This window comes from Terrapene carolina, unplaced genomic scaffold (assembly GCF_002925995.2).
Source record: "Terrapene carolina triunguis isolate 2854851 unplaced genomic scaffold, T_m_triunguis-2.0 Scaffold130, whole genome shotgun sequence".
NCBI classification, from domain to species: Eukaryota; Metazoa; Chordata; order Testudines; family Emydidae; genus Terrapene; species Terrapene triunguis.
Genome location: NW_020664481.1, coordinates 36,676,363 through 36,689,034, shown reverse-complemented (window position 1 = coordinate 36,689,034; position 12,672 = coordinate 36,676,363). Strand labels below are relative to the sequence as shown.

Genomic DNA, 12,672 nt, shown 5'->3' with positions numbered 1-12,672 from the left:
AAATATATCATGATATTTATGAGGATGTATTGAAGATTAGTCATAAGGGTCGAAGTTCTTAAAAGAATGGTGGATTGTAATGAAGCACTAGTAAAATGGAAAGAGAAGAAAAGAATGGAAGGTTTTAAGTTTTGTTTTTGGCCATTAGAGTTATTTTAAAAAAAAATTCATACATTGTACCACTAAAAGTAACATCTTATTAAACATATAAAATTACCAGGCCCTAAGTCTGAGCTCACACTAGTTTTACATTGGTGAATTCTGTTAACTTCATGGAGTTACTCCTGATTTGCACCATTGTGAGCAGTGCTGACGAGAGGGGGGGGACGCCTGTACAAATTACCGGGGCCAGGCGGTCCGGAAGGGGGCCCAGGGCCCGGCTTCCCCCCCTCTCGTCACCTTACCGGGGCCCAGCGGTCTGGAAGGGGGCCCGGCTTCCCTCCCTTCCCCCTCCCTCCCCCCTCCCCCCCCGTCGGCCCTGTTTAGCCAGTCCACCCTTACTGGGGGGCGTGAAAAATTTTTTTCACCGGGGCCCAAACCCGCTCTCAGCGGCCCTGATTGTGAGGGTAGAACAAAGCCCTTAGTGTCAAGCTTCTGACACTATGGTCGAAACCCTGAAGCTTTTCATGCACCCGTGGAAAGGTCAAAACCTCTCATTCAGTATCCAAACACTGCCTCTGGTCAGCCCAATAAGTTAAATTTTCAGACACCTTTGTGCCATGCTGCCCCTCATGCCTGGGACAAACTCCCTGTAAACATCCACAAAACTAACTTTTTATCATCCTTCAAAACCATCCTTGAAACTCTGCCTTGCCAACCATATTGTGTGTTTCTTTGTGCTCACCCATCTAGCTATATCCATCTGTTGTCTTTTATCTTACATTGTAAGCTCTTTGGGATAGGGATGGGGTTTTTTGTTCTGTGTCTGTACAGTGCCTAGCACAATTGGGTCCTGGGCCATCACTGGGGCTCTTTGGTGTTACAATAATGCAAATAAATAATAATAATGATGATTGGGAGACACATGATCCAGTGCATAGCGAGCTGGATGAGAGGCAGTAGAGCTGGTTTATTCCCAGCTCTGCCATTACCAGCTGTGTGACCTCAGGCAAGTCTCCTTACTTCTCTGCACCTGTTTGCCACCAACCCTTTGCCTGTCTTGTCAATTTAGAGAGGAAGTCTTTAGGTCACATCCTGTGTTGTGTAGTGTCGATACAATAGGGCCCCAATCTCCGTTTTGGCCTCTGTGATGCCTCTCTAGGATATTGTACTCTAGGATGCCATTTGATACTGTAGGTTTTGACCTTTCCATAGGTGCATGAAAAGCTTCAGAGCTTTGTTCTACCCTCATAATGATGCAAATCAGGAATAACTCCATGAAGTCATGTAATCCAAATAATAAATACATAAATGATAAATGAAATCCTGTGCAGAGAGATCCCACAATACCTTGCATAGGGTTACCATATTTTAGTTTTAAAAAAGGAGGACACTCCACGGGGCCCCACCCCGGCCCCAACTCTGCCCCTTCCCTGCCCCCTTCCCCTCCCCAACTCTGCCCCCTCCCCTGAACGCTCCGCCCCCTGCTCCTCCTCCTCCCCTGCTTCCCGCGAATCAAATGTTCACGGGAAGCCTGAAACAGGGAGGCAGCAGGTAAGCTGGGGCTGAGGCGGGGTGCGGGGCGGCCCAGTCCGGCCCCCCGGCCGAGCGGCTCCCTCTGGCGGCCGGCCGGCCCAGGCCAAGAGGCTCTGGCCCTGGTGCCTCCCGCCCGGCTTGGCTTGGGCCCTGGGGCGCCGGCCCCCGGCCGAGCACCGCCGGCCCCGGCCCCAGCCCCAGCCCTGGCCGAGCACTGCCGGCCCCGCACCGCCGGCCCCGGCCCCGCACCGCCAGACCCTCCCTCTCTATTTTCCTGGACATGTCCGGCTCTTTGGGATTTCCTCCCGGACAGGGATTTGAGGCCCAAAAAGCCGGACATGTCCGGGAAAATCCGGACGTATGGTAACCCTAACCCTGCACACTGTGAAGATCACGGCATCTTCTTGCAGATATGGGGGGAGGTAAATGAAGATGTGGTGGAGGTGTGTCAGTGAGTCTGAACGCAATTACGATACACATGCCCAAAAACATGCCAATGTAGCAAGCCATGTCTGCTGCTCTGCTGGGTACTCAGCAATCCTGATGCAGTTCAAATGTGCCTTGGTCAGGCTGTGCTTCTGTATTGGGGGAGTGAACTTATGATTTACAGTATGTGGGCATAACAGGGTGAGTAGAAAACTTAACTTGGAATTTTCTTGCTCGTTGTGACCAGATTATACCTGGCCCCTTATGAGTGTGCAAGGGTGGAGAGAAAGGTGACTTACACTGCCCTAAGATTTTCGGCACAATCCCAGCCCCTGCACTCTGGCCTCTGCCAGTCTAGCACTCTCTGGTGCCTTAGAAATATTATTAACAGTCCAGAACAGCTCTAATAAGTTGGCTGTCAGTGATAGCAATTATTGAGTTCCAGGAAATATTGTTACTGTTAACTTTCACACACACTGAATACATATAATTTCCTTTAAATCACTTTGGTTGCTCACAAAGTCTAGGCTATTAATGACCAATTTTTGTGTAATTAAAGTATTCCATAAAGTTTATGATTGCATGGATTTTCAGAACTGAAGGAACAAATGAAAACATTCCATTAGGGACAGACTGGTGATTTGTTAAACTGCGTTTCCTCTTAGATCCAAACAGCTTTAAAAGTGAACATTTCACAGATTGATGTAGACGAATGTGGGAGAATAGATTGTCGTGGTGGCAGCGGTTGTACAAACTACTTCACAGTGAGTGACATTCCAACAGTGATGGATGCCGGGAATGTGTCATTTGTCTTTGTAACAATCACCATCAGCGCAGTCTGCACCTGTTCAGCTAGAGATCGAGTTCATCAATCTTGTGCCTCCTACCCCCGAAGCCCATGTCTCAATGGTGGGACATGTATTGACACTCTTAATGGTTACAGGTGAGGAAACTTGTACTTCAACTTTTCTTACTGTCTCTTTTATTTCTTTTTTTAGAAAAGTGATGGATGCACCTTGAGATCTGTATTAAACTGTACATTTCAAATTGAGGGAAATCCAGAAAAGTGATACATGTGCAGAAGACTGTAAACTTTGTAATAAAAACAGTTCTTTATTAAGGGCCTGAAAGTATAGTCTGAATAAAGACTGTCGAGATAAGGCCCTAAATGGAAACCAATGAAAAAACACAAACACGTTAGTGGTGTTAACTCCTCTCTCTATGCTGTTCTTCACAATTTGCTATAACATTGTGAATGTTTATTATGACGATTTCAGATTCATGGTTTCAAGATTTAATTCCCAATTAATCTTTTAGAATTTTCATAGGAATCTCATGGGATTTCTTCCATGGGTAAGGTCACTATGAAAACAGTAGGAAATGTTTATGTTGAAAAGCTTTTCAAAAAGGGTCAAGATGACTGAGGATATTGGTTACTGGACACAGACCTTTTAACTTTTAGATCACTGATTCATATCCAGCCCAGTTCGGTAGATTAATTAAAAGTAAATGTTTTGACTACAGTATTTTTATTTTATCTATTCATTTGTTTATTTTGCTTTAGCCTTCCTCTGATTTGCTCTTTCAGATGTCATTGTTCTACTTCATTTCATGGACCTGACTGCCAGCAGACTAAGCACAGTTTCCATGGAAATGGATATGCATGGTTTCGACCCATCAGGCCTTGTTTTGAGAGCTTAATATCCCTAGAGTTTATTACTGAGGTTCCAGATGGGCTTTTACTATACAGTGGTCCTTTATCAGATCCAGAGCCTGGGAGTACAGAGAACTTCATGGCAATAGGTATTTGTCCTCTGTACGTTGCACATAACTAAATGCTTTGTAGGGGCTTGAAGGAAGGATTCTCTAGGAATTGATGTTGCATGGATAATATAGTAATTATAGTGTGAATTCTTACTTCAGTCTGATGGATTCATATAAAGTTTGTCTCTTGAGTGCAAGACTCTAGAAAAATTAGGAAAAAAGTCCCTTGAAAGATACTTTAGTAGTACATTTTTCTTTGACACTGGGGGTATTTTTTTAGTTTACACTACTGGTTCTGAGCCCATCCTAGAGCTAAAGAAATCAAAGTGAAACAGAACAGACAGATTGACAAAGAAAAAAAAAATCCCACAAGGAAACATCTAGTGCTTTAAAGGAGTTCAGGTACTTTTGAGACAGGTATTACATGATTAATGCCGTCTGAGTCACATGTCATTTTATGTGGTTTGTGAAGACAGAAATCTTCTTAAAATTCTTTCAGTCTCAAGGCATTTTTGAAACATGTTTTCTTTAACAGACTATGACTTGATGGATGAATCCAGTCCCACAGCACCATCAAAGCCATATATGCAGTGGTTTGAAGTTGTCTATACATCTGATATTTTTTTAATTGTTGCTCAGTTATTTTCAGTGAGTTAGTGAAAGAAGATGTGTGCAGAATTGTGTATATTTTAGATTGTCCTAAATATTGGGATATTAATCTATGACCTGAGTTTAACTTTGCTTCTGTGAGGTTGAATTTGTATTTACTTATGAATTTGGACAGGGGTTGGGATATAGCAAACCTATATGCATGCATGTAATTAGTATTAATTTTTACTTTAGAACATAATATGGTATTAGTGCCTTAGTAAGGAATACATTTCAATGTTTGGTTTAGAGCCTGATCATGAGAAAACGTTTAGGGCAGCGTATTTTCTCTGCATAGTTCAGGCAGCAGATTCCACATACAATTAATTAACAAAGAATTAGCATACTCATTAATACAATTATAAATAACAAGGCCAACAGGCAACGCTTCTCCTGCATAACACTGGCTACAGAATTTAACCACATAATTCCTTCACTGAGCCCAGTAACTTGTGGTTGACAATAACAGTTAAACTAATCAAGTCAATACATATACCAAAGTAGCAAAAGTGGGAAAATATATTTGCAGCTAGATTTTTAAAAATGTAACTTTTCTTGTTGGCCTTTTAGAACTTTCTAGTGGCATTCCTGTGTTGAAAATTAACCATGGTGCAGGCACTGAGACGCTACATTTCCCAAGTCACTTGAACTTGACTGACAAAAGATGGCATCGGCTTGAAGTCAGAACTAATGGTCAGGTCAGATACTTGTTTTCCACTTTATGGTTTTGTTACTTCCAGTTAGTTCTTGCATACATACAGAATTAGGAAGGTATAAAAAGAGAGACTGGAAAATTGTGTGTTTCATTCCATATGTATTTGTAGACCTGATGCACAATGTGAATACTGGGAGGATAGCACTATGAATTTCATAATCTATCCTTCTGCAGCTCCGCGTCTCCCACAATTCTGTTAAACATGGGCCAGCGGTTCTCAAACTGTGGGTCGGGACCCCAAAGTGGGTTGAGACCCCATTTTAATGGGGCCACCAGGGCCAGCATTAGACTTGCTGAGACCAGGGGCTGAAGCTGAAGCCCGAGCTCCACCCCGACCTGGGGTGGTGGGGTTCAGGCTGCGACCCCCTATCCCCCCACTGGGGGCAGCGGGACTCGAGCTGCAGCCCCCTCTCCCCCTACTCGGGGTGGCAGGCTTGGCTCCATGCCCCCTTCCCTCCCCCCCATCCCAGGGTCATGTAGTAACTCTGTTGTCAGAAGGGCTCACGGTGCAATAAAGTTTGAAAACCCCTGGTATGGGCTATTTCCCTCCTGTCTGCAATTTCCAGAAGCAGTTCAAAACTGTGGCATAGCCCGTGCTAGCCATGCTCATGCTTCCTTGTCCAGCTTTATGGTTCTGCCAGATCTTCTGCCTCTGCAGCAGCGTCAAGTAACAGTTCATTTACTGTTGTATTTTATGTGTTTGGGGGCTTTTGGGGGGGGAGTAGCAAGCAGCCTTTCTCTCTCCTGGTTTGGGTATTGACCAGTGGGTTGGTTTCAGGTACCTGGTACCTCCCTGACAGCTTCCTTTGCCTCCCCCCACTCCCCAAGGCATGGCATAGCTGTTGTGCAAACACTGAGCTAAATCAAAGTGGTGTCCTATTAGTGAGTCAGCTTTTACAGGCCTTTTGGAGGGCAAATTGTGCCCTGCTTGTTCTCAGCCAGCTGACACTTGCACTGCTAGGGCACAGGGTTCTGAGTTGGACAGGCATGTTGTGTCCCCTTGGCTCAAGAAGCCAAGACTCCAGTACAGAAATGCCCAATCTGGAGTTGAAGAGCAGAGCAAGGAAAGACTCCAAAAAAAAAAAAAAAGGAGGATTTTATCCAACAAGCCCGAGGGATAAGGCCTGGAACAGAACAGGAATGGAGAGGGGAAAAAAAAGCCCTTAAGGGACTCAAGGTCCTGTCCCCAAGTCCTAAAATGGGTCGTAAGTTCCCTGGAGAGAGAAGTGGGGCTCATACTCTGGTTTCTTTCTTCTCGAGTCTCTTGAATCAGGGAACTCTGACTATTGAACCACATCCTCTGGGCAGGAGGAGTGGGGCCCCAAGAGGAAGGACACTGAGGGAGACATATCCAGAGAGCTCAAGGCGCTGCATAAAGCAAACTTCTAATGCCCTGGCCACAGCTGGATGACAACACCTGCAAATAGGCCCAAAAGGCTAAAAAATCCAAAAAGAGCAAAAAGAAAAAGGTATTTAAAAAACCCAAGAGATATTCATCCTCTGACTCTAACACGAACTCCTTTTCTACTGAGAAAGGGAAGATTTCAGATTCAGGCTCGGAGCAGGACATGGAAAAATGCAGCAAAGGTTTTTCCCCTCTGAAATGTTCGGAGGATCTACAAACTCAGAAACAGACAAAAATGCTCCTTTTGTCCATCTTCCTCATGAAGGTACCAGAGGAAAGACATCAGCTATATCGGGGGGAAATCCTGGAACCAGGGATTGGGTGGAAAATCCATAGGAGGATTCACCACCTCTGAGAGCCCACTATGACAACAAAGGTGCCTCCACTGAGACCTGAATCTAGGAAGCAGAATTTCCCACTTCTTAGAAGAACAGTCTCAATCAACCACAGACAAATGGGTAAGAGAGATGTTGAGTTGCCAACACTCCCTTGAACTAAGGGTCCTACCCCAACCCTCCTTCATCCAATTCTCCATCTCAGGTAACCCCATCAAACACAAGCTGGTGTTAAATGAAATCTCATGTCTCCTGGACATAGCAGCACTAGAAAGTGTTCCCTCAGAAGACAGATTCTTAAGACTATGCTCCATTTTCTTCATTGTCCAGCGGTATACAGGGGGGTCACAGCTGTCCTGGATTTCAAGCAGCTCACCACTATATGAAGAAAATGAGATTTCAGATAGAGACCCTAGCTTTAACAGTAGTATCCCTGCCCCAAAGGGATTTTCTCGCTTCTAAGAACCTAGCAGATGCATATCTCCACATTCCCATACAGCCATGCTACCACAGACTGCTGAGATTTACGTACAGCGCGGTCCACTAGCAGTATCAAATGCTTTCGTCAGCCCCCAGGGTCGTCTTCAAGATGCTGGTGGTCATAATAGCCAGAGTAAGGTCTGAGAGTACTTACCTGTATCCCTTCCTAGATGACATTTTGATCAGATCTCTGACCCAAGCAGTGATGCACAGTGCCACAATCCAGATGCTGGATCTGCTTCAAGCACACAGATTTGTGATAAACACCAAGAATAGCTTCTTCACTCTCGCCACATAGATAGTTCACCTGGGAGTGGATATAGACACTATAGCAAAAGTCTACCCATCATTGGTTAGATTCCACAAGATCCAGAACCTGATAACCATCTTGGTAAAGTGGGCAAGGATGACTGTAGCTCAATGTCTAGTTAATTGGCCTCCTGGTTTCATTGAATAGGAATCATCCTGTGGGCAAAGTTCTATATCAGGTGCCTCCAGGCCTCTCCCCTGAAAGTATGGAATAATTCACCGGAACATATGCAAGATCAGGTACTGGTTCTGAACTTGGTGCTCATCTCTCTTTACAATGGTGGACAATCCCACAGAACATCCCCAAGTGTCTTCCTAGATGCATGCCAGACCCACAGGCACTCACAACTGATGCCAGCCTGATAGCATCTGGGGCATTGGACAATGCAAGGTGCCTGGAACCCCTGGGAAAGGAACCATAACATCAACCTATTGGAGCTCAGAGCTGTCAAGACGAGCCCAACGGAAGTTCCAGAACTACCTAGACAGCAAACTTGTTCTGGTCCAATTGGGCAACATGGCCACTATGGTGTATTTCAGCAACCAAGGGGAATGAGGACTTTAACCCTACACGCAAAAGCAATGGAGACAGGACCCTCTTTTCCGTAAGAGCAATACACATAAAAGGAAAGCTGAACCAAAAGGCTGGTTCTGCAGATGCACAGTCAGCAACTCAGAATGATGTCTGAATCAGGGAGTCTTCATTCTGATTTCTCAGTACTTTACCAGGGAAGCAGACCCCAAATCCCTGGGGATGGATGCTGTTTTTGCATAGACGGTCACTAGGCCTGCTATACACATTTCCACCCTTTCCACTTCTAGGAAAAGTGATCCCGAAAATAAGGCAAGGAGAAACAAAAGTGAAAGTGTTAGCTCTGCACTGGCAAAAGAGACTATGGTTCTCCAACCTGATAGCTGCAATGGTGGTTCTAATTTCAGTTCTACCAGTGAGACTAGACATCTTTTACCAAGACCCATCCTCCATCCAGGCCCAGTCTGTCTACAACTGACCATCTGGCTATTGAGAGGGAAGCATTAGCTTCATTAGGACTGTTTTCCAAAGTGATTGGAACTCTGTTCTCCTACAGGTGAGCTTCAACTAGCTGCCTGTAGATGCAAGCCATGTATTTCATGCCCTGCATGCCCAACCGGCTGTGCATTGTCCAACTGGCAGCCATTGGGCTGGATCTGGACTGCGGGACGATTCCATCTGGCCCACATGGAGGATGCTTCGCACAGTATGACCTGACATGCACCACACGAGTGAGGTCATGCTGCATGGAGGACGCCATTTTGGACCGCGTAAGGCATGCGAGTTGTTGCATGCAACTGTCATGACTTGCCACCGTTCAGCACTAAAGGCCTACTACTCCATGTGGACAAGGTTTAGCTCATTGTGTCAAAAACAGCAAAAATCTCAAGGATTCTGATATTGCAGTTATCCCATACGTATCAGAATTATGAGAGACACTGAGCTGCAGAATGTTAAATTTCTTACTTGATAATTACCTTTCTGCTAGCAGTGTCTCACACACTTCTAAGCTCCCTGATTGGCTTCCTAGCCAAGGGGCAATATTTAATTTTGAGAGCTATGCTTGTAGGCTATAGCCTACTGTACATAGTTTACTTGTTCACATTGATGCTATTGTTACTAATCACAGCTTCAGAATGAATCATCTGGCAGCAAGCTGGAGAAGGGAGAGTGGCTAGCATGGGCTGTGCAACAGCTTTGAACTGCCTCCGGAAACTGAAGACAGGAGGGAATAGTATCAGAGTTGTGGGAGATTCTGTTAGCAGAAAGGAAATTATCTGGTAAGACATTTACTGATCTTCTACATTTGCACAGTTTAGGGTCAGATTTTTGAAAAAAGTAGGCACACAAATGCATGCAATTTGTACATGCAATTTTGACCTTAATTTTCACAAATAATTAACATCTTTGTATTCTCAACTCAGTTAATTGTGTGCACAAATGTGCCAAACTATCCATTTGCAAATGCAATTATCCATTTTGTGAGTGTGACTATTGTAATCAAATCCACAAGTTAAATGCACAGTTGCATGCCCATTTCTTCCTGTTTTTATATATTGCCTTTGGTTGCAATATAGAAAATGGCACAGAAAATGGCAAAACCCTTTAATGATCTGAACACACAGACAAATGAACACAAGACATAGAGGATGGATTTTAAACAACAGGGTACAACTTTATGTATTTAACACTGGGGAGGGGCATACCTGCTCTCTCATGCCAGGAGATTATCTGAGTTCAGGACTCCCACCATACAACCAGTAATTTGTGGTAGACCCACTTTCCCTTAGGACTCAATTCACTTCTGAATCCTCTTCATCTCCCCCTACATGTGGGGGATAGAGATTACCAGGACCTCAGTCAGCGAAGACTTCAGATGTCCCCTTTTTTTCCATAGACAAAAGGACCACCCGTGCAATGCTGGGTCCCATTTACTTCTGCAAGCCTGGTCCTTTTTAGCCTTATCTATGCTGGCCACTGAGGACACCACCAATTAGTATAACATTTAAGGTCACATTCTGACCCACACTGCTTGGTAGCGATTTCTAGGGTTGCCAGCTTTGGTTAGATGAATTCCTGGAGATTTCATCACATGACATAATTTTTAATTAAAGATTAATCTTTAATTCCTGGAGACTCCAGGACAATCCTGGAGGGTTGGGAACCCTAGCGATTTCCTGCCTGGATCCAGTCCTTAAGGTCATGGAGCCAAATGTTTGCCCCCACATCAAGAGAGGAACTCTGTCACCCCTAAAAAGCTTGGGCCCTGTATATTGGATGTCTCTGTGTGTGATCTCTGAGCCACCTACTCCGGAAATTAAACTAGTCAGTTCCCAGTTAACATTTTTCAGGCCCTGTTTGATGTGGGCTGACTTGACAGCTTCCTGCCAAACTCGCCTTGCAAGCATCCTTGACCAAACCAGTCTTCTGTGTGGCCTCCACTCTCTAATCAATTCCACATCCTTCTGGATGCTAATTCTTAAATTCAATCTGGTGCAAGCCCCAAGATCATTTACACCAAAGTGAAAAATCAGGACATTTGGTGGCTGCAGTCCGGCCATCGTCAAGTGAGAAGGAGCGTGAGCTGATCGGCCATATCATCGCAGGCATACAGCTTCAGCCTTGAATCTCAGTTGTAATCCACCTACTGACCCAGTCACCATCTCACTGGCCCAATGCGCAATAGAGAGCCTGCAGATCCAGACATTGACCCTCCTCACGATGTCTCCTGCAATCACAAATGACAAGGTTAGTGTGGGCCCCTGGCATGGCCCAGCAACCTACTTGTAGGGTGTATATAGGTTCTGTAACACTCCGATTTCCAGCGCCCAGTTGCCCAGACCTGCCATTTGCATAGTGCAAGGGAGAGGGAAATGGCTAAAACTTGAGTACAATGTTTGAAGCAGTTCAATGAAGCACAGTGTAATTCTTCGTTTTATGGTATGACAATAGCCTTCTATGTTTTGGTGCAGGATGTTCGATTCACTTTGGATCGTTGCAGTGCAGCTATTGTTTCAGAGATAGAGGGACTAGGTAAATGGTTGTCAACTGAAGACCGCACAAACTGTGAGGTCACGGGGACTATTCCACAAAGAGGAAGGTAACAGTGCACTTCTGGAGATTAACTGAAAAATAATTTAATATCTTTGAACATCTAATTTATCAAGATGAAAGCAGGGTGGTTAATGCTTCAGAAGACATCTGTGCATTTCTACAGTGTCTTCTATCCAAGGCTCTCAAAGTGCTATACCAACATTAATGAACTAACCTACCTCAGAAGTTGTGATATGCTCAAGGTCATAGATCAAGTCTGTAGTAGATCTAGGAACAGAATCCATATCTCCTGATCCATAGTACTATGCCTTTACCACAGGATTATTCTCCCTCACTCAACAGACACTCCTTAATTATTAAGCAATTATTGGACCTACTACTGCAAACCTTACTAATGAATTTGTTCCATTGACTTTAAACGGAGCAGGGTTGGACCCCAACTAGATCAGATTTTATTTGCTCAATACTGTAAATCTTGTAAACTCTCAATTAAAACTAGTAACAAACATAAATGTGTAAGGGCAAATTTAGCTGTCAATTACACAAGTGTAAATCTGGAGTAATTCCAGCCCTACACTTCTGTGATTTTATGACTTCAGTAGGGTTACCTTAATGGTGCCAATCTATATAATTGAGAATAATTTGTAATCCTGAAGTCTGATTCCTAGATTGCAACACCCACATTCCTTGCTTATTCACATGTATATTTAGAGTGGGATTTTTCAGAAGTGCTCAGCATCTTAAAACTCCCACCACTTCAGTGCTAAACTTGAAAATTCCATATGTAATCCTTAGGGCCAAATTCTCCGCTGGGTGACTCCATTGTTTTCAGTGGATTTACATTAGCAGAGAATTTGGTTCTTAGTTTTTCTTATCCTTGTAGAAAGTTGCCATTCCTCAGTTTATTCCTTGGAAATGCAGGAGTGGTGCTATTTATCTTCTCTATACTGCAGTGTATGTATTTTAAGGTAAAACAGGCCCATTCATATTCATTTCACTGTTCAAAGGTATTTGGATGTGATCCAAGTTCTTCAGCTGGGTGGTGTAAAAGAATCAATTCCATATTCATACCCTCAGTTACAGCACAAGCATTTTACTGGCTGCCTGCGCAATTTCATCTTGGATACTCAGGTAAGACAGGATATGTCATGATTTTTGCATTTGTAAAGTTGTATCACTTTTGGGTCTAGAGTTTTAGGAATTTTGTCTGAGAAATTGGATTTGTATTCTGAAGATGTAGGCACTCTTCTGGTTCTCATTAGTAACGGACTGGTCCCATAAGGGATTAGCAGCTCTCTGCAGGATTGGCCCTATAATGCATCTCTTACTTTCAATGAGTTGCCTACATGCTTATTTTTTACCCTTTTTT

The 12,672-nt window shown here is 44.1% G+C and overlaps 1 protein-coding gene across 1 annotated transcript in view; it reads left to right on the top strand.

Annotated features, from left to right (window-relative positions):
• LOC112120321 (neural-cadherin-like) overlaps positions 1–12,672 on the top strand; it is an 81,774-nt gene that overhangs the window by 52,165 nt on the left and 16,937 nt on the right. The window contains exons 21-25 of the mRNA XM_029911790.1: positions 2,727–3,004; positions 3,650–3,864; positions 5,044–5,171; positions 11,222–11,349; positions 12,311–12,434. Coding sequence (XP_029767650.1) covers positions 2,727–3,004; positions 3,650–3,864; positions 5,044–5,171; positions 11,222–11,349; positions 12,311–12,434 — 873 coding nt within the window. The remainder of the gene's footprint in view (positions 1–2,726; positions 3,005–3,649; positions 3,865–5,043; positions 5,172–11,221; positions 11,350–12,310; positions 12,435–12,672) is intronic.